Source organism: Scyliorhinus canicula, chromosome 11 (genome assembly GCF_902713615.1).
Source record: "Scyliorhinus canicula chromosome 11, sScyCan1.1, whole genome shotgun sequence".
NCBI lineage: Eukaryota > Metazoa > Chordata > Chondrichthyes > Carcharhiniformes > Scyliorhinidae > Scyliorhinus > Scyliorhinus canicula.
This window is the reverse complement of record NC_052156.1, coordinates 38,444,128-38,466,753: the sequence shown is the minus strand read 5'-3', so window position 1 is coordinate 38,466,753 and position 22,626 is coordinate 38,444,128. Positions and strand designations below refer to the sequence as shown.

At 47.8% G+C, this 22,626-nt stretch overlaps 1 protein-coding gene across 5 annotated transcripts in view; it reads right to left on the bottom strand.

Moving 5' to 3' along the window:
* Nucleotides 1-22,626, bottom strand: part of cacna2d3a (calcium channel, voltage-dependent, alpha 2/delta subunit 3a) — a 1,093,156-nt gene that overhangs the window by 185,532 nt on the left and 884,998 nt on the right. For all 5 annotated transcript variants that reach the window (XM_038812776.1, XM_038812778.1, XM_038812775.1 and 2 more), the window contains 3 exons: nucleotides 15,799-15,860; nucleotides 3,524-3,568; nucleotides 2,104-2,166 (listed from right to left, as the gene is read on the bottom strand). In XM_038812776.1, the coding sequence (XP_038668704.1) occupies nucleotides 2,104-2,166; nucleotides 3,524-3,568; nucleotides 15,799-15,860 (170 nt within the window). The remainder of the gene's footprint in view (nucleotides 1-2,103; nucleotides 2,167-3,523; nucleotides 3,569-15,798; nucleotides 15,861-22,626) is intronic.

The window sequence follows — 22,626 nt, the reverse complement described above, 5'->3', positions numbered from 1 at the left end:
AGTAATCCCACTGGTGGGGCTGAGTCCATTTTGAGAATTGGGCTTCACTGCAGCATTGCTTGTGGGCTCAGCAAGAAAGGGAATGCCCCAGCCCAGCCAGCTGGCTTCAGGCTTCTGCAATAGCTGCCTCCTGATTGACCTGGTGGAGGAAGGTGGGGTCCTGAGGGAGAACTGACTGAGTGAGGCTGGAGATAGTGGCGGAAGTGAGGGAGCTGGATTGGCAGAGGCCCAGGTTGTATTTGTGTGGCCGACATGACAGGTGCAGACATGACAGGACAAATCTATTCAACTGCTTTTATATTATTGCGAAATACTTTCTGCAATCAACTTGTCCTCCTCGAGCTACGAATGAAAGTAGAACATGCCGAGTTAATTTTATGAGGTGGGAGATATTACAAGTTCCTCATCACTCTTTCGCTACTCAATCAGCTTCATGTCATAGATTTTGATAAAAAACACTCATTAGTTGATGGTATTATAGAGTTAATACAACGCTGGATGAATCTTGCCTAAACCAATGTCATTATTTTAACAACGTAGATTTGAAATGACAAGACATTTGGAAATATTTTAATTCGGAATGTGAACTGCATACATTGTTTAATAATTTTGTATTGGAAACATCTGAACGACTGTCACACTCGGTTATTTCACTCAGAGAGATGTCTGTGCACAGAAAGTTCAACATTAGATTATAATTACATAAGAAATCACAATAGATTAAAACCACAATTTTAACCGCAAAAAGGAAATTGCCAACATTTGCTGATTTGCAAATCTCAGCATACTCTGAGTTTATTCCGAGTCATCCAGCTGCTGTCAAATGCAACAAGCATTTTGGTTTTTGTTACTTCGGTTTTTTAACTAACTTGAATTTGAATATAAGACAACTTGTCTTGAACTACCGTAACATCATTGAACTCATAACAAGGTTATTACGATGGTACTTGATAATTACAATGGTACATCTTTTAAAGAAGAGTGAATTATTTACTGTTGTATTTTATGAACAGATTAGTAAACTTCACCTGCAAAGACAGTCATGTCAGTGTTTTTAGCTGTTGAATAAACACAAATGAGGGAAATCTAACCTAACCTGCCTGGCATGCAAAATAGTTTAATTCATGACTGCTATTTTACCTGGGCCTTTTTTTTTTTAGGTGGTCAAGAAACTTGCCCAACTGGGGCTGCAGTCTCAGTAACGTGCAAATTAGATCATATTTAGGACCCTAATGCCATTTTAACAGGTTACTGATGAGGATGCCTGCATCCATGCTGCACAATTTGGAGCTGTTCAAGGCTAACCCTACTGCCTCTCTCTATCCATCCTACATGAGCAGTTGGCTGGCGGGATGCAAAATAAAGTCCTAGATTTAAAATAATCTATTCTCAAACTAATAATGGTAACATAGAAAGGTAGGAAACAGGAACAGGAGGAGGCCATTCAGCCCTTCAGCCTGTTCTGCCCGTCAATACGATCATAGCGGATCATCCAACTCAGTAACCTATTCCCTCTTTCCCCAATATCCTCAAATCCCTTTAGCCTTCAGAGCTATATCTAAATCCTTCTTGAAAACATACAATGTTTTGGCCTCAACAGCTTCCTGTGGTAGCGGATTCCACAGGTCGACCACTCTCTGGGACGAAATTTCTCCTCATCTGTCCTAAAAGGTTTACCCCGGATACTTAACACTATGATCCCTGGTTCTGGACACCTCCACCATTGGGAACATCCTTCCTGCATCTACCCTGTCTAGTCCTGTTCGGATTTTATAGGTTTCTATGGGATCCCCCCTCATTTTTCTGAACTCCAACAAATATAATTCTAACCGGCTCAATCTCTCCTCAAATGTCAGTCCCACCATCCCAGGAATCAGCCTGGTAAACCTTCTCTATATTCTCTCTGTAGTAAGAACATCCTTCCTCAGATAAGGACACCATAACTGCTCATGATAATTCAGGTGTGGATTCACCAAGGCCCTGTATGCGATGCCGGGTGCCTTTGAGCTTTGCCTAGCCCCTCACCTGCTCTCAATTCATGAGAGTAATATTCATGAAATTGGTTCAAAGTTTTACTTGGTGTAGATTGTTGTCAAGACTTACCTCATCATAATTTTCCGATACCAAAATAAATCCATTGTTATCTATGAGGTAGCAGTTGATTATCTGGGAATATAAAATATTTAAACAGTTATATTGTTGCAAAGAGGCACCTATATATCAACAGTTATTGTGTAATTTATAAATATGGTTACAAATATGGGGGCAAATTTGTGCCTGCGTTAGCCATCAGTGATAACGGTGACGTGGGTGTAAAATATCACACGAGTCAGGAAATGTGATTCTTGCCGGCGAGATCACGTTTCTAGATTTTCCACGTCCCTCGCCGATGATGTAATGAGGTTCCGGCCATAAAAGCTGAGAATCTCATTGTAATACATTTGAATGCATTTGAATATTATTTACAAGCCTTCCCCCCACCCTCCCCCACCCACCCCCGCAACATCGCACCATGATTTCCCCCTCACTTAATATTTATACCTTGCCAACGTGACATCGCGTTAGTGAGGTTTACAGGTTTGTGAAGATGGAGAACAGTCAAGGAGATCCTGCTGGGGGAACTGATGTATAGCCCCAGGGGGGAGAGGGACATGGCTGGGCAGTGCCCTGGCACTTCCTCCTAGCACAGGTCAGCACTGCCAGTTTGACACTGGCATGGGTTCCCCTTTATGTATTCAGGGAGGGCTGATGCCTGAATGCCCCTGAGACTGCGATGGTTGGTGGTGGTGGTGGTGGGGCGGAGGTGGTGAAGAAGGGCAAAGGGGGGGTGGGGAGACCAGTGCTCCCAAGACTGCGGTTGTGGTGGTGGTTGGAGGGGGGGGGGGGGGAGGAGTGCCCTGAATCCTTCGAAGGTGGAGGGGGGGTGGGGGAGTTGAAGTATGTGATGTGGTCGGGGTGGGGAGAGGAGGAGAGCTCTGTTGCTTTTGCTGAGGTTGGGGTCAGGTGGTCTGATGCTGGTGAGGTGGGCCGTCCATGTCTGTGGGATGGGTTGGGGGCCGATAACGTTCTGTGCTAATCTTTGAAAGATGGTGTCCTGATCTCTGTAGAGCCATCGTTGCCGACTCTATCAGGCCCTGCCAGAGAAATCACGAAAACCGCGCCCACTGAAATCCTTTCAGAACATCTGGTCGAAAAGCTTGGCTTTGCAGCTGAAGAGCTACTCACCGGCATTCAGTCAGAGCCTGACACTGAAAGAATATGGGGAATTTCAGCCCATGATACTTTCTAGGTCAGTACATAAACAATACAATTTATAAAAAAGTGGTGAAACTCCACAGCTTAGAAATTGGATCTTGCCTGAGAAGTTCCAGATGAAATGTATGCGGAGCAGATATAAGTGGCAGGGCCACTGGTCTGCTCCGCTCATTAGGATGGTACTGCTGAGCTGCACATCTGCATATAATATCATTTCTAGGCCCATATATTTCAAGTATAGGTTAGCAAAACCAACAAATATGCTTACCTCATCGTCACAGCTTATTGTGCATCTTCCATCAAGTGAAGCACACTGTAAGAAATGGTCATACTGTAAGCAGCAAGAACAAACAGCGTATACAAAATTCCCCACAAATTGTGTAAAATTTTATATATTATTTAATTTGTGGATTTTCACAGTGACTTCATTGTAGTGTAATGTAAGCCTACTTGTGGCAATAATAATGCATTAATTTATTGCAATAACGAAAAAAGTTGGCAAAATCCTGTATGAAATTGTTTCTTTTTAATGTGTGCAATGAGTTGTTTGCCTATAGCAAAAGAACTTCAGTTTTGTAATATACATAAACTGCGGCTGGATTAGCACAGCGGGCTAAATCGCTGGCTTGTAATATAGAACAATGCCAGCAGCATGGGTTCGATTCCTATACCAGCCTCCCCGAACAGGCACCGGAATGTGGCGACTAGGGGCTTTTCACAGTAACTTCATTGAAGCCTACTTGTGGCAATAAGCGATTGTTATATTATTATTATTATCTTTAGAAGAACAGAAAATGCTGGAAATAATCAGCAGATCTTGAAGCATCTGTGGAGAGAGAAACAGAGTTGATGGGCTAGATTTTGTGCTCGCCTGACAACGGGCATGAAGGTGGAGGAGGGGGGACACATAATGGGTGGACTTCCAAGTGCCTAATTGCCACACTTCTCTCCGACCCCCCCCCCCCCCCGACCCCCCCAACACCCCACCCACGCAAATCCATGGCCATTCAAGTGGATCATTCCATTCTGGCTGGCGTTTTACCTGAGGTGGGAGAGGCCTACATCAGGGAGACAGCCTAGTAGCTTTAGCTGTGCAAGTTGGTGTTGGGCAAGGAGGGAGGTACATTGTTTGTGGCTCCCTCGGTCCATTTGAGGCACCTCACCCTTCAAGATCTCAAGGTCATCTCGCCTAATTCTCCCCACCCCCTTGGCCTCTTGAATCCAGAGTCCCAGTCTCCGAACCACCTTCCATCCCCACCCCTATTGACACCATTGATCCCTGACTCACCTGAGCTCCTCAGTGTAGTGGGATTACCTGGAAGACAGAGCCATCTGAGACAGGATTTCCTCCTAAAATAAGGACGGAGGTCTAGCCTTAAAGCAATCAATGCTAATTCTAGCATTACATTGCTCTAGGGAAGCTGTCGGGATTGTGGGTGGGATTTTGATTGGGGTGGGCGAGGGGAGGGGGGATGCAGGATGGTGGCAGCCCATAAAATCAAGCCCAATGTTTTAGATTGAAGTCCTTTCCTTCAGGCTGAGCTATTTTTCTGTTGAGACCAGGTACCAGCACCTTGTGAGTGAACCTCACAACAACCTTGTGTTGTGAGTGCCTTCACCTTAGAATTAAGCTTGCTGGAATTCATTCAGACCAAATGACGAAGAAGCCCAATAAATATAGTTGTTCTCAGCTGTCAGCCTGGGTAAATTCCAGCAAGCTTGATTTTAGTTTGCAGTCAATTGCACAAGACCTGTGCACTGGGATCAGGTGTCACTTGCATGCACTTTACCATGGTACAAAAGCAGCCATAGCTAACAATTTTCCACTTCAAACTAATTTGCTATTTGTGAAGGGCTTTAAGGTGCCACAGGAGTTGTTACAGTACAACACAAATGCAAAGCTCTCCATCGTTCAATAATGTAAAACAAAAGATTCTATAAAGAATGAGGATTCATGCTGCATATTGAATCTTATAAGGAAGCATTTACTTATAACATCATTCTCTGAGCAATTCCAATAAAACACAGACAGTAATTGTTATAGTGACACTTTTATTAACAGGGTCATGTATTCCATTAAAAAATTGCCAGACAGAAAGTGTAGATTGCTGCCAAGTCCAGGAAAATGCATGAACCAGATTTTCTGCCATGCTCTGGTTTATGCATTTCCATGCTGAAGAAAGACTAATATTTGAGGAATAAAGCGACTCAAACGTCAGGAGCAGTTTTATTGCAATAATATAGGCATACATTTTGTCTTCTTTTCTTGCCAATTTACTCCTTCCTCGCTTGCTAGGTAACAGACAGTCTCTAATCCAAGTAGGCATTATTTATGTTTGAGCGTCAACAGTGATTACCTTAAAGCTTGATCCTGCCCTGGGGCTGGATTGTCCGCCTCACAATGTTGGAAACACGAATCGCGAGGACAATCAAGCGTCTGCTAGAAATCGAGGTCTGCGCCGGGTGCTGATTCGGGCGTCGTGCTCCGGGGAGTCCCTCCCTGCCGGTGAAAACGGGGTTCAGACCCCACACCAACAGGGGCATGCAAAGCTGGCATTTGCATGCAGTTGAATGTGATTTGCGGCTTGGACACTTCGTGCTCCGTCCTTCCCCAGTGCTCCACCCCTCTCAGGTAGAGGTTTCGCGGACGCGAATTACTACAAGTATTTACAAACAGGGACTGGGCGTCATGGCTGCAAAGGGAGAGTGGGAGGCAAAGGAGAACACTGAAAATCCATTGAAAACTGTCGGGGCTTGCTGGGGGCGGCTGCTTGGGCCAGGGGTAATAGCGGGTAGTCACTTGGTGCCAAGTCCATGGACTCGGGTATCCCAGTCGGGATCGGGTGGCCTGGCTCCGACCTCTATTGCTGCAGTCTGTCTTTTAAATGCACCCCTTTGGTGCTATTTCCAGGCCCTTGGCTGTTCACACTGCTGAGTGATGTCTGTGTCATTTGAATGCCCAGAAGGCCTCTGGTCATCTGGAAGTTCACTCAGGCTGCCCCTGTGGACACCCTCATTCCCCAGCTTTTTCATCAAGGTGTTGGGTGTGGCCAAGCTCAATCAGGGGCCCACCAGGTGTTGGCACTCTTCAGAAGCGCTGCCCCATTGCAAAGGAAGCAGGGGGTCAGCAGAGTTGATTTTTCAGATTCATGTGCAAAGAAGCAGCAATGTTGCATGCAGCACATCAGGAACTCCCTCTGTAACAGCACTGTGGGTGTACCTATGCCACATGGACTGCAGTGGTTTTGGAAGGCAGCTCACCACCACCTTCTCAAGGGCAATTCATGATGGACAATGAATGCTGGCCTTGTCAGCAAAGTCCACATTGAATGATGTTTTTTAAACTTGGAGCTGTTTCCTCTGCATACTGATTCTCAAGATGTTTCTGGCCACTACTTATATATACAGTGTCGGAGACTTCTGCTGGCGGCCATGAGCTGATCGGTCACACACAAGGTGGCTCCGGCTTGGAATCTTGGTTTTTGGCCCTTTTTCCCTGGGAAATGGGTGTTTTGGTGGGAAGTAGAACAAAGCAAGTGAAATTTATTGGTTTCTCCTCTGATGTGGGATGTTGGTGGATTATAGTACAAGGCTTAAATCAAACAAAACCCCCACTCAGGATGTGGAGAAACCTCGTTGGGCAGTGAAGGAAAATATGGAGGACCTCACCGTGTCGTCGCCACTCTCCTCATTGTCAACGGAGCAGTTAATGGAGTTAATTGTTGGCGAGTTCAAGAGACAGTCCAAAGATGTGCGGGTTAGGTGGATTGGCCATGCTAAATTGCCCGTAGTGTCCTAAAAAGTAAGGTTAAGGGGGGTTGTTAGGTTGCGGGTATAGGGTGGATACGTGGGTTTGAGTAGGGTGATCATTGCTCGGCACAGCATCGAGGGCCGAAGGGCCTGTTCTGTGCTGTACTGTTCTATGTTCTAGATGCAGGAGGACCTGTCTGTGGTGATTGAGGTGGCAGTAACTCCTCTTCGCGGGTGATGGAAAGGGTGGTGTAGCGATTGGAGTCGCAGGGCGCGATGATTCGGGAGCGGTAGAGGGCAACCAAATTGTCTTTGTGGAGGCAGTGAAAACAATGCTGGAGGAGATGGGAAAAGCATTGAAGGCCAGGATGGACGACCAGGAGAATCGATGCAGGCGACAAAACCCAATGATAGTTGGACTGTCAGAGCGAATCGAAGGTACGAATGTCACCAAATACGTGGGGAGATGTTTGGGAAGCTGGTCATGGAGGGGGATATCGTGAAGCCCCCAGAGGTAGATCGGGCCCACTGGTCGCTGCATCAGAAGCTGAGAGCTGGGGATCCACCATGGGAGGCAATTGGTCGGTTGCATAAATACTTGGAGAAGGAGCGAATTTTGAAGTGGGCGAAGTCCATGTGAGACTGTAGTTGGGAGGGTCACTCCATACGAGTCTACCAGGACTTTGAGGCTGACCTGGCCAAATGTCGAGTCGGCTTTAACAAGGCCCAGGCGGCTCTCTTTAGGAGCAAAGATCGATTTGGGATGCTGAACCCAGCAAAACTATGGGTGACGTTCAATTACAAAGAACACAGGCGGTATTCTCCGCTAAGGTCAAAATTCGCGAAGGACGTCGTGAACTCGGCCGTGGTTCACGACGGCCTCGGGGCCCGCTCCCCCACATTTAATTCACCCCCACCTGGGGGGCTAAGAGCGGGTCCCCGTCATTCCCGGCCACGACCTCGGCGGCCAGAAATGACGCGCGAACGGCGCTTTTCATGATGTCATCCGCGCATGCGCGGGTTGCCGGTTCCAACCCGCGCATGCGCGGATGACATCGGCACGCAGACGGCACGAACCCGCGCATGCGCGGTGCCGTCTTTCTCCACCGCCGCCCGGAAAGACGTGGCGGCTTGATCTTGCCGGGCGGCGGAGGGGATAGAGTGCGTCCGTTTTGGACGCTGGCCCGACAATCGGTGGGCACCGATCACGGGCCTGTCCCCTCCGGAGCACAGTCGCGGTGCTCCCGTCCAAATCGGGCCCCTAGATGCCCCAAACGGGCATCTGCTGCCCGTTTCACGAATGCAGCGACCAGGTGTGGTTGCTGCCGTGGTGAAACGGGCGTGAAGGGCTGGCCGCTCGGCCCATCAGGCTCGGAGAATCGCCGTTCGTCGTGAAAAACAGCGAGCGGAGATTTTTCCAAGCCGGGGGGGGGGGGGGGGGGGGGGGGGGGGGGAGAGAGATGGGGAGAATCGCTGGGGTCGCCAGGGGGGCGTACAAAATGTCGGGAGGCCCTCCCGCGATTCTCCCAGGCCACGTGGGGAGTGGAGAATTCCGCCCCACTATTTTAATATGCTGGAGGAGGCGAATGACTTTGTGAGAAAGAATGGTTTGGGGGAGAATTAACATAGATGGTGTACAGTTTTGGTGTTATTGTTATTAGAATGGTTGGAGTTGTTACACGTTCATGTGTTGGTTTTTCACTATGGTTAATGTTGGGATTACTTTGAGTTCTGCATTTTTCTCTTAATGGGATAAGATCCTGAACAGTATTGAGAAGGTGGATGTGGAAAGGATGTTTCTTCTTGGAGGTGAGTCCAGAACTAGGGGGCACTGTTTTAAATTTAGGAGTTGCCCTTTAGGACAGAGATGAGGAGAATTTGTTTCTCTCAGAGGGTTGTGAAACTTTGGAACTCTCTGCTTCAGAAGGAGGTGGAGGTGAGGTCAATGAATATTTTTAAGGCGGAGATAGATAGATCCTTGTTAGGCAAGGGAATCGACGGTTATCGGGTAGATGGGAATGTTGAATTCGAAACACAAACAAATGGGCCATGTTTGAATTGAATGGTGCAGCAGCCATGGCGGCCGAATGGCCTACTTCTGCTCGTATTTCATATGTTCATACAAAGGATCTGTTGAACAGTTCTGCTAGTCAGTCAGCCATTAAGCAATAAAAAGTCTGGGTGAGTTAATACTGGCTCAAAGAAGCATTTATTAAATCTGACCTAGATCATTCTGAAATTGAGCTCATCCGGTCTCCCAATTACATTCAAGGTTGTAAAGCAGGCCCGGGCAAACGACAACCCATGGACGACATCTATGGCACCCAGTTTCACCAAGTAATGCACATAGGGTGCATCAGGGTCATACACTGACCAACTATGTGAGGAATTGTGCATGCTTCAAGGGAAGTACGTTCAGGGTCAATGCAAGTACTTCCACGCAAGCTGGAGCATTTGAGCAGCACAAGGTAATTGTGCATTCAAGATTACTTATTAGGTATGATGAATTTGATTTGCTTTTTGGTTTTGCAAGAATATACATACTGTAATTTCAAAACTTCAACCCAATTTTCACTTGGGTTTTAATTCTGTTTATGAGAAATAAAGTCAACGCTTATATAGATTTTGGGCGCGATTCTCCGCACCCTACGTAGGGTGGGAGAATCACGGGAGGGCCGGGCGAATCACGACACGCCACCCTGGCATTCCCCGCGATTCTCCCACCCCCCAAAAAATGGCGTGTCGTGTTTTCCGACAGGCCGCTCGGAGAATCGCCGCTCGCCGTTTCTCACGACGACCGGTGATTCTCCGGCCCGGATGGGCCGAGCGGCCTGCCGAACCCAACTGGTTCATGCTGGCGCCAACCACACCTGGTCGCTGCCGGCGTGAACAGTGCATGACCGGTGAGTGTGGGGCCTGTGGGGGCGGAGGGAGGATCGAGCACCATAGGTGTGCTCAGCAGATGTATGGCCCGCAATCTGTGCCCACTGATCGCCGGGCCGGCATCTCTAAACGATGCACTCTTTTCCCTCCGCTGCCCCGCAAGATCAAGCCGCCATGTCTTGCAGGGCAGCGGAGGGGAAGAAGGCAACCTGCGCAAGCGCGGCTGACGTCACTTCGGCGCCGCTGGCCGCATCATTCCCGGCGCGCCGCTTTGACGCAGGCGTCAAGGCCGGGCGCTCGGAATTCACATGCTGCCACTCCTAGCCCCCCGATTGGGGGGGGGCAATAGGGGGCGAGGAGCGGCTTCCAACGCCGGAGTGAAACACTCCGGGTTTCACTCCGGCGTCGGCACTCAGTCTCCCGTTGGGACACTCGCGCCCTTTGTCTCTCAATTTTTCTCATTTGCACACTGAAGATGGTGAATCTTTCTGAGAACTGGTGCCATGAGTGCTGGCAAACCGGGATTTGAACCATTGGGGATCCACTGTGGGAGGCAATCGGTTGGTTGCCTAAATACCCGGAGAAGGAGCGAATTTTGAACCATTGTATTGGTATAGTCACACACTGAAGAGTGGGCGGGATTCTCCCCTACCTGGCGGGGCGGGAGGTCCCGGCGGGATGGAGTGGCGTGAACCACTCCTGCGTCGGGCCACCCCCAAGGTGCGGAAGTCTCCGCACCTTTAGGGGCCAAGCCCTAACATTGAGGGGCTAGGCCCGCGCCGGCGTGGTTGGCGCCACGACGGCCGGCGGGAACGGCCTTTGGCGCCACGCCAGCTGGGGCCGAAGGGACTTCGCCGGCCGGCGGAAGTTTGCGCATGCGCCGGAGCATCAGCAGCTGCTGACGTCATCCCCGCGCATGCGCAGGGGAGGGGGTCACTTCCGCCTCTGCCATGGTGAAGACTATGGCAAAGGCGGAAGGAAAAGAGTGCCCCCATGGTACAGGCCCGCCTGCTGATCGGTGGGCCCCGATCGCGGGCCAGGTCACTGTGGGGGCACCCCCCGGAGGCCAGATCGCCCTGCACCCCCCCCCCCCCAAAGGACCCCGGAGCCCGCCCACGCCGCCTGGTCCCGCCGGTAAGGTAGGTGGTTTGATCCACGCCGGTGGGACCGGCATGACAGCGGCGGGACTTTGGCCAATCACGGGCCGGAGAATCGCCGGGGGGGGGGGGGGGGGGGGGGCGCCGACAGGCGCGGCGCGATTCCCGCCCCCGCCGAATCTCTGGTGCCAGAGACTTCGGGACATTGGCGGGGGCGGGATTGACGCCGGACTCCGGCGATTCTCTGACCCGGCGGGGGTTCGGAAAATCCCGCCCAGTGTCTTTACCCACTAGAATGGCTCCAGATAATCTATTTTAAAAATCTTACATAACGAAGATCGCATTTATAATGGCACCACGGATGTGGAGGTTGAGTGAAAGTGGGCAGATGAGAAAAGCTGGGATTGTTCTCCTTGGAGCAGAGGAAGGTAAGGGTAGATTGAATTGAGGTGTGCAAAACCATGAAGAGCATCGATTAAATAAGAAGAAACTTTTTCTGATGGCAGAAGGGTCACTAACCAGAGAATAAAGATTCAAGTAATTGGAAAAATAAATCAAAATCAGCAGATTTGTAGTCCCAGCAAAAATGTGATCAACAATTTCTGCTGGAGGATAAGGGATTGGAATATCAAAGCATCAATGCTGCTACCTGCAGCAAGGTATGCACGGCTGCAGGTCTCCACGAGCAATCTCAGTTTAACATTTTGAGATGGACATCCCAGAGATTAGCTTGTTTATGAAAATCTGAAAATTGAGTTAAAGAAGCATTTTCTGTTCGTGCCAGAGGTGCAGTAAAGGTTTAAATTTTTAGAGAAAGGATGATGAGTTTAACAGAAAGTGAAGAGCGTGTGGTTTTAGGTTAGAATTTTGTGTTTTGAGAGAATGGAAAATTAGTAATATGTTCTCTAACCGGTGTGGAACAGATTACAGATGCACTTGGTGGAATCAGTTTTAAAATGTGCCTGGGGGATATTAAATCCCAGTTCCAGGAAGGAGAGTTTGAAGAGAGGACAAAGATCACTGTGCTCCCCACAAGGTGTGCTGCAGAATTCTCCAAAGTCCCCGCTGGTGGGCTCCCTGGGATACCACAGCAGTGGATGGAGGGAGCATCCAAAGGTGGATCTTCCAGATTCTGGGTCATGATGAGGTCCATCCTCCAGCCTCCAGCCTCTGAGTTTTCCTGGCGGTCTAGCTTCTTTTTCAGCAGGTCCAGCTTCTTTCTTCAACACTGGTTCAGTGACGTTGGGCGCCTCTTCAATATGGCACCCACATATAATGTCCATCATGTTATCCCGCCACAGAATATGATGCAAAGCCACCAGGCGCATAATTAATTTGGTCAAGGCCTAACGATATGGTGTGATTTCCCGCCGGCCCTCACATTCTTCATTCCCACTCCACCAGGTGGGAGAATTCCGCTCTGGGCGGGATTCTCCCGCAACTGGCCAGATGGCCCGGCGCCAAGAGCGGAGCGAACTACTCCGGCATCGGGCCGCCTGGAAGTTGCAGAATCCTCCGGCTAGGCCGGCGCCGGAGGGGTTGGCACCGCGCCAAAAGGTCGCCATGGGCCGGCGCGAATTGGTGCATGCGCAGAACCGCCGGCGCGTTCTGGCAAATGTGCAGAACCGCCGCCGTGTTTCCTGCGCATGCACAGGGGGTTCCTGCTCCACGCCGGCCATGGCGGAGCCCTGCAGAGGCTGGCGCGGAGGGAAAGAGTGCCCCCACGGCACAGGCCCGCACGCAGATCGGTGGGCCTCTATCGTGGGCCTGGCCACCGTAGGGGCCCACCCACCGGGGCTGGATCCCCCCCCCCCCCCACCCGAGGACTCCGGTAGATGGCCGACAAGCCAGGTCCCGCCGTGATGGACCATGTCCATTTCACGCGGCGCGACTGGCCAAAAACGGCGAAAACGGGCGGCCACTCGGCCCATCGGGGCCCGGAGAATTGCCGGGGGCCACTGCCAACGGTGCCCAACTGGCGCGGCATGATCACCGCCACCCCCCCCCCCAAAAAAAACCGACACCGGAGAATACGTCAGCCGACGTCGGTCGGAGTGGCGGGGCGGGATTCATGTCGCCCCTGGCGATTCTCCGACCCGGCGGGCCTGTGTCTGCCTCTGAGATGACTTTTGCTCTCCATACTTTCTTTTTTATGTAAATTGCTTTTCTCTTGGTTGTTCTTGAAACACAACAGTGTAGATCAGGGTAAAGCAGCATTCATAACAGCCAGACAAAAGCAAAATACTGCAGATAGTGGAAATCTGAAATAAACCCAGAAAATTTCAGAAGTACTCAACAGGTCAGGCAGCATCCGTGAGGAGAGAAGAAGAGGGACACTGCATTTTGACACTTGTAAAATAGGTGACAAACTGCATTGTTGACATTAAGCTAAGAGGGCATGAAGAGAACATTTGGCTTTGTTATTGTATAATTTCATCTTAGAATAAATGTAGGCAAGCTTTTCAGCCTGTGGGCCACATCTGGATATAGAAATTGTGTGGGGGAGGCCATAAACACTTAAGAAATTAACCATTATAATAAAGAAACATTTTTGTACAAACAGACATGAAACATTATTATGATAAAGATACCCTCTTTTTTGACTTGACTATGATAGGCTAATGGACCAGATTTTGCAGTTGCTATGAAATGGTCACCACTGACTTTAGTTTCAACTGTGAAGGTGACAGCAACTTCTGGAGTCTACATATCTGCAGTCAAACACGGAGAGCCAGAGATTTCTATCACTAATCCCCTGCACCTCGAAGGGTGCACAGGTGAAGTCCTCATTAATGGGATGTTTTAGAAATCAATTGAATTGACATGAATTTCCACCTTTTTTTTTGCCAATATTGTTATGATAAGAACCCTTGGAAAAAGCTATGTCTTGTGGACTGAGGTATAATTTTGTTTTTAACAACATACTAAATTCATAATTACTACTGAGCAACCACTCTAACCCTGAAAAATAAAGATTCTCCGGTCCCCCAGCCGTGCGTTTCTCCACCGCATACCATTCGCTGAAGGTGGGATTCTATCTTCCCCCTGCTTGTCAATGGGATTTCCCGTTGTAACCACCCCACACCTGTGGGAAACTGTGCACCGCCGGTGGGAAAAGTGAATCACAAGGTCGTTATATTTGTGGAATGACAAATTTTGTTGAGAGGTCGGGATGGCACGGTGGCTGCTTCACGGCGCCGAGGATCTGCGTTTGATCCCGGCTCTGGGTCACTCTCTGTGTGGAGTTTGCACATTCTCCCCATGTCTGCACGGACCTCAGCCCCCAACTCAAAGATGTGCAGGGTAGGTGGATTGGCCATGCTAAATTGCCCCTTAATTGGAAAAATCTAAAAAATATATAAAATGTTGTTAAGAAATGAATAGAATTTGAAAAATAACAACGTTTTTGAAGATTATTCATGATGGGCGGGATTTTTTGCCCCCCTGCCCAAGGTGTGTTTTCTGGTGGCCGGGCAGCTTGTCATTGGCTGCCGGCGGGATCTTCCGGGCCTGTTGATGTCGTTTTGCGTGGCTCGCCCTTCCCGCCGCAGCAGAATCCACCATGAGCGGCTGCCTTCAGCGGGGCCAGAACATCCTGCCTGATATTGCAATTTCTATTGGAATCCCCCGTGCATGTCCCGATCTTTGGCTTGGATTTTTTGCAGTGGCAATGGCGGGGTTACTGTCAGTAATTCTACGTTTCTTCAATGGGCCCTCTGTTGAGGTGAAGCAATCTGTGAATTGACAAGAACTTCTACTGTCAGACCCGCTTCAAATAGTCTTAAAAATGTTACACTGGCTTGTTAACAGTGTACTAACTTCATAATTACTCCGATAAAAAATTTCAGATATTTTTAACATTTCAAAACTTAAATATTTTAGCTTCTATTGTAAATCGAATCACAATCATTTATTTTGACATCTGAATATTTAAATTAAAAGCGAAAGATAAGTTTTTAACTTCTTGCTTTTATGTGAGAGTACTTCAATGTGATTAGATGCATACCCTACTTGCTGCAGGACATCACTGCTGCTGGACACCCAGAAATTTCCGTGACTTCGCACTACTGCTGGGAAAGGAGAAATCCATACAAGAGAGATTGCTAGATCTTGAGGACAGCTTTCTTTGAAGTTAGCGGCAAGCTCTGTTGTTTTGCTGCTGCCTGTCAATTCCAGCATAACGTTTAACATTCGGTAAAATATTTTCTCTTTGTGAGAATTCTTCAATGTGATTGGTTACTTCGTCTGCATGATGACATCACTGTTGCTGGACACCGGAGAGCCTCTTGGCCAGACACCAAAATTAAATTAACGCCAAGAAAGACAATCCGTGTCACCGATATCGGGCAAGATTCAGCCACCGCATTGTGCCTGGTGAGTCCCGCAAGAGCCCCAAATCGGGCTCCGTGCCGAACGTGACTCACACCACCCGGCCCAATCTGGATCACGCTCTCACTGGGCGTGATCCAGATAATGAGATTTAAATGAACCATTAGGCTCAAATTTAAAAATGTATGTATTTCTCTTTATATATTACATTGCATAGTCTTTAAAATAAAGTATTATCTGCTTGTTAAACTTGATGTCCACATTGTGATTAATTTGAATTTGAATAGTCTGATTAAAGGGTCTATGATATACAGAGACTATAAAAAATTACAAAGTCATTCCTATTAAGAACAGTGCTACAAATGTAGCCTGATTTAACATATAGTTTACAAAGATTATAAAAGTAACAGCTCATTTGAAAATTAGTCAACATATTTTTGCAGCAAAATTGTGAAGAAGAATGCTGATATAATAAGTAACTCACCTGTCGGCTTGCAGTCCAGAACTTCTTTTGGAAAAACTCCAATTTCATCTGAATACCTACAGCTGTTAAAAAGCAGAAGAATAAAGCTCAACTACCTGATGTTCATTGTTCTTAATAATACCCCCATGATGTGCACTGTTGATAGGTGCATTTGGGACAAAAATGAGGACATTAATTTTCACCAATATTTTTCAACTGCCCGAATTTCTTAACATCCCAAACCTGGTGGTGTACAACTGCAGTGCACCACAAAGCTCAGGGGCTGGATTCTCCACCCCGCCGCCCCACGTTTCTGTTTCACCCCACCGGCGGGATGCTCCGTTAAGCTGGCTGGTCAATGGGGTTTCCCACATTGTGGGGCAGCCCCATGCCGTCGGGAAACCCCTGGAGTGCCGGAAAAACTGAGCCTCCCGCCGGCGGAGAATCCAGCCCCAGGTCTGGGGCTGCAATACATTTGCCCTAGGGCTTCATCACAATAATATAGGGGAGCCATATCTGTAGGAGCCTACCAATTGTGCCTTGTGCTAAGCACCTCAGGAAAGTCTGCTTGGAAGGTGACTGGGAGTGGGGTATAGGAGAGCAATTATAATCCCACTTGTTTCGTAGAACCAGGAGGAACATTCCTGCTCCTTCCCACTCCACAAGAACAGTTGGAAGTTTATAGCCTTTTTGTTGAATAATGAATGCTCAGCATTCCCTTTAAGAACTGCAGATACCAGATAGAGTTGGCCCACCACAAGCTCTAATTAGTGTAAACAAATTTAACAATTTACGCAGGAGCCTCATTTTTATACTGAAAAAAAGCCTGTGTCATTTCAGGTGACCACTGCCACCAGGGCTGCAAAAAAATGGCTCTGACCAGTGTAATGGCGGCCCAATTGCCCATGGACCTCTGCACTGCTAAACAAATTATTACTGTGCCCATTCTGGGCCCAAAAGTTTAAATGTAGCCCCAACTATATCCTTGATAATGACTTCCATTTCTGACCAGAGGGATTGGAACGCATTGCATTTTCTGAACCGTGTAGCATGCTTCTCAAAATCTTAACGCAACCTTTGATCCATATTTTGCTGGACAAACAATAAAGAACTGTGGTCGTTTTACCTCTCCAACTATTCTGCTTATCCTTTTCTGAAAAGTTCAACTCAAGATGAAGTAAACATAAGAACATAGGAACTAAGAACAGGAGTGGGCGATTCAGCCCCTCGAGCATGCTCAATCATTCAATATGATCATGGCGGATTTCATCTTGCCCTCATCTCCACATTCCTGCCTTCTCCCCATAACCCTTCTCCCGTTCCTCATTAAAAACCTATCTATCTCCTCCTTAAATTTGTTTAGTGTTCCGGCTTTCCGTGCACACTGGGGTAGACAACATTTCTGTTCCATAGATTCTCGCCCTTTTGACAAGGTACCGCATGGTAGGTTGTTGCATAAGGTGAAATCTCATGGGATCCAGGGTGAGGTAGCCAACTGGATACAAAATTGGCCTGATGACAGAAGACAAAGGGTAGTTGTAGAGGGTGTTTTTCAAACTGCAGGTTGTGACCAGCGGTGTGCCTCAAGGATCAGTACTGGGTCCACTGTTATTTGTTATTTAGGAGGCATGGTTAATAAGTTTGTAGATAACACCAAGATTGGCAGCATAGTAGACAGTGAAGAAGATTATCTAGGATTGCAACGGAATCTTGACCAATTGGGCCAATGGGCCAATGAATGGCAAATGGAGTTTAATTTAGATAAAATGTGAAGTGATGAATTTTGGTAGAACAAATCGGGGCAGGACCTACTCAGTTAATGATAGGGAGTTGGGGAGAGTTACAGAACAAAGAGATCCAGGAGTACAGGTTCATAGCTCCTTGAAAGTGAAGTCATAGGTGGACAGAGTGGTGAAAAAGGCATTTGGAATTCTTGGTTTCATTGTTCAGAACATTGAACATAGGGATGTCTTGCTAAAGTTATGCAAGACATTAGTAAGGCCACACTTGGAATACTGTGTACAATTCTGTTCACCCTATTATAGAAAGAATATTATTAAACTAGAAAGAGTTCCGAAAAGATTTAGAAGGATGCTACTGGGACTTGATGGTTTGAGTTATAAGGAGAGGCTGGATAGACTGGGATTTTTTCTCCAGGAGCGTAGGAGGCTTAGAGGTGATCTTATAAAGGTCTTAAAAAATAATGAGGGGCATAGATAAGGTAGATAGTCAACATATTTTCCCAAAGGTAGCGGAGTCTAAAATTAGAGGGCATAGGTTTCGGTGAGATGGGAGAAATATAAAAGGATACAGAGGGACAATTTTTTCACACAGAGGGCAGTGAGTGTCTGGAACCAGCTGCCAGTGGCAGTAGTAGAGGCGGGCACAATTTTGTCTTTTAAAAAGCATTTAGACCATTATATGGGTAAGATGGGTATAGAGGGATATGGGCCAAATGCAGGTAATTGGGACTAGCTTAGTGGTAAAATCTTGGCGGCATGGATAAGTTGGGCCGAAGGGCCTGTTTTCATGCTGTATGTCCCTTTGAGTGAAGGAAGTCCTTCTTATTTCTGTTTTAAATCTTTCACCTCTTAGCTTAAAATTATGACCTCTCATTCTAGAGTGTCCAGCAGCTGGAAATACCTAATCTACGCCTACCCTGCCAATCCCCTTTTAGCCAATCCCCTACATACCTCAATCAGATCTCAGGAGCCATTCAGCAGACTTCAAACTAAGTCCGGTTTCGGTCACGTTTGGCGGCGTGTTTCTCAGAAGCTGCATCGCCGAGATTCGCCCCACTGTTCACCAGCACTTTGCCGAATTTTGGGGCCTTAGGAAGTTTTTCACCACCGAGGCCGCACTTCAGTCGATTTCCTGTGTTGTCGAGTTGAGCTCACCGACAGGAATGGCTCCTTGCAGATTGGGGGCCATTTTGACCGGCAGCCCCAATCTCTGCATCCCCCCCCTCACTTTCAGGCCCCCTCGCTTTCTGGACCCCCCCCCCCCCCTCCCACCCAGCCGACATCACCACCTCGCCTCCCCCCATCCCAGCCTACTAGTGACCCTGAAACCCCCCCTCGCCTCCCCTCTAATGGGTGAGAACTCCCCTGGGCACGGCCACGGCAGTGTCAACTGGGCATCTTGGCACTGCCAGCATGTCACCATGGCAGTGCCCCGGCACCCTGGCAGTGATTATCAGAAGATATACTTAATTCCAAGGATCTGTCCTGGTGGGGGCTGGGGAGGAGTTAATAATAGCTCACTGACACACAATCCATATGTCATTGCCAGTGTATACTTTGAATAATATACTCATATTTTGCTACCTTCTTTTTAAGAAGATATTTTATTTAAACATATTCAACATAATAACACAACCTTAACGTAAATTTACTCTCCCCTCCCCCACAACAAACAGCTCCTCAAATATAGCCATGAATGGCGTCCACCATACCTCGAAGCCCTCCTCCGACTCCCTTGAGGCAAATTTGATTTTCTCCAACCTGAGAAGCTTGTACAAATCTCCTAACCATGCCGTAACCCCTGGCGGCGGGGCCGACCTCCAATTCAAACGTTTCAGTCACCGGCCAATCAGAGAGATGAAGGCCACGACATCGGCCCCCTTCCCCCCCAAAAGCTCCGGCACTTCCGACACCCCAAGGATCGCCACAAGGGTCCGGCTTCATCTCATCCCCTACAATCCTCGATAAGTCCCTGAACACCTCCTTCCAAACGTTCTCCAACTCCTCACACTTCCAGAACATATGGGCATGGTTCGTCGCCACTGCCCCCCGACACGTCTTGCACCCGTCTGCTACCTCCGGAAAAAAAAACTCTCATCTGGGACCGAGTCACGTGAACCCTGCGCACCACCTTAAAATTGCATAAGACTCATCCTTGTGCATGAGAAGATTGCATTCACTCAGCGCATTACTTCACACAAAGTCCTCATCTATCACCCTTCCCATCTTCCCCTCTCAAATCGGCTTGACCATTTTCACGTGCACCTTGCCCCCCCCCCCGCCACCTCCACCACCATCGTCTCACCTTCTCCACATTCGCTGCCCAATAGTAATGCAACAAATTCGGGAACACCAGCCCCCCTTACTACCTCTGCTGTTGCAGTGGAAATTCCGAGGTTAACACATCTTCCCTCCGAAAAAAGGCCTTTGGGAGGAAAATCAAGAGGGAGAGAAACACAAACTGGGAATATTGGCAGTATGTTCATCTTCACCGCCTGCACCCTCCCAGCCAATGTTAGGTGCAGCACATCCCACCTTTTAAGGTCCCCCTTAAGCTCCTCCACCAAGCTCGCCAAATTAAACCTAGGCATCATGGCTCACTCACACGTTACCTGAATCCCCAGGTCCCGGAACCGCTCTCTTGCCACCTTAAATGGCAGTACCCTCATGGCAGTGCTTCTTGCTGACTGCATCATGCCAATGTTCTCCATCACCTCCTTTAACACTAACGGCTCCTCCAGCGCCTGCCTCTTCCCCTCCTCCAACTCTGGGAAGTCCAGTCCATCTAAAAACTGACCATATCAGCCTGCTCTCACCGGAGGCTTCCGCCTCACCTCCCCCTTAGAGTCCGCTATTATCACCCTTAGGCTCCACCCCCTCAACACCACTCTGAATCGGGCCCATCCAAGATGGCCCCCTGCACCGTCCATCCCCCACACCCCACCCCGAACCCCCTTCCCCCCCAAACCTCCTTCTACCCCTCCCCCTCCTCCCATACTGGCTAACCACCGCAGCCCCCCCCCCCCCCCACTTCTGTTCCGTTCACTCGCATTTCTTGCTGACATGGCAACTCCCATCTGAAGGTCCTAACCCAAGAATCCACCATCCCTACCCCCTCTACCTGTACCACCTGCACCCCCCCATTGCTTCTCTCCAGACCTCCTCCCCGCCCCGCCCGCCATAGCCCACACCCAACCCAATGCGAGAAACATCGCTCCAAAATGTCCCCCGTACAGAACATTCTCAAGCCACCCCACCCCAACCCACAACAACCCCTCATGCACTGCACAGAACATAACCAACAGGGTGCAGTGAAATTAAACTCTATACCCCCAACACCTAAAAAAAGCAACAATTTAACTTCAATACAAAATACAAAAAAGCGTGGGGGTGGGGGGGGGAGGGGTTGCAATGACCCTCACACCATTGGTTTTGCTGCCTCATTGATTTGTTGTCATTATCACTGCACAGAACCAAATTCCAAATCTTGTTCTTGAATCTTGAGCAAGTGAATAAAATCATCTCTTCTAACTTCACCTTGTCACCCCTTTGGGAGTTATATGGCTCATGCAAGAAGATTGCCTGGTCCACATCTGCCTCTCATTCAGTATCCCATTCATAGGAATTTTAATGGATCTTACTGGATGCTGGTGGCTTAGTGTGTTGAGAATTGTAAGTGTGTATTATCTTTTGTGGTCAGGGTTTGGCATGAATCAACATACTGCAATATATATTGTCTGAATTTGAGAGGTCTTGTAATTACCCCCAACCAGGAGAAATATGCAGTCTGCAGTACTGTCAGGCTGGATGTAAGAAAGATGTATCAACTGTATTAAACCCATCCAGCCAAACACCATCCAAATAATGGAAATTCCTGGCATTCCGAGAGGGATAAGCAAAAGATTAAATATTTATTGTGCACACAATGCAAATACTCTCTACAATATTAAAACATTATGTTGACAAACATTACCTATCAGCCTTCATCCATTATAAACTTCAATTACCAATTCATAATGTAAATTGCCAATATAAATTTGTTACAAAGTAATTACAACCTTCCATCAGTGATGACGCTGCATTGCCTCCACTGGTGTGATGGTGTAATTACAGCGTGACAAGTTTCCATGGGCAGTTTTCATTATACATATGAGCATAGAAGTTCATTATATGAATGCGGAAAAAAAGAAAAAACTTTAAAACGGTCATTGAATTAGATCCCTAGTTCTAGTCACTGTGCAAAGAGAATCATTCCTTACGCCTCTTAAAGGCAACATATATTGCATTTCAAACTAATAGTCTACATTAGGCGAGAAATTACTGCCAGTAGTATGAATGAATGAGTACTTAATATAGTTGCATGACATTTTATGTACATTGTTTTAAAGGCTGCATTAACCAACTTATTTATGTGGGTTCGTACAGCCAGGAAAATGGTGATGACTGTAAGATACTGCATGATTTACAAAATTGGCAATGTTTGTGGAATTTGTTTATATTTAAGGCCATACAGCCCTCTGATATGGCAATCAAGACAAATGCCAAAACTTCAGTGATGTAATATGGGTCCTTAATGACAGGAGTTTTCATTTGAACATCTTTGATCATGTCCATGCTGTGGAATTGGAATGTCAACTACCCCTTTGGCAGTTGGATGTGTGACCAGATCTAACACTGCTCCCCAAAATGCTGGCAACAGGCTCCATTAACACCATTCAATCAGCACTATTACAGTTAGAAAGACTGTTTTCACAAGCTTTTAATTTCCTCAATATGTCTTTTGCAATAGGTTCTGAAAAATTCAGAGTGAACATATCTGCATTATTCAGGCTGCTAGTGAATCCACAAAGGGTTTCCAACTCACGGGGCGGAACTTAACACAGACAGGATGAATGCAAGAGGAAAGAATGGCTAAAAAGCCAGTGTGGCAGAAGAAAAATGTAGAATGCAAACCATAATGAAAGTCACAGTGAAAAAAAGGTGCAAACCTCTGACACCACCACAAATAAGCTGCAGGAGAAAAATATTCTAGGAATTGTAAAGAATTTAAGTTAACAAAACACGTGATTATAAGATTCTTTTATGACTGTGACACGCCAAAGCACTT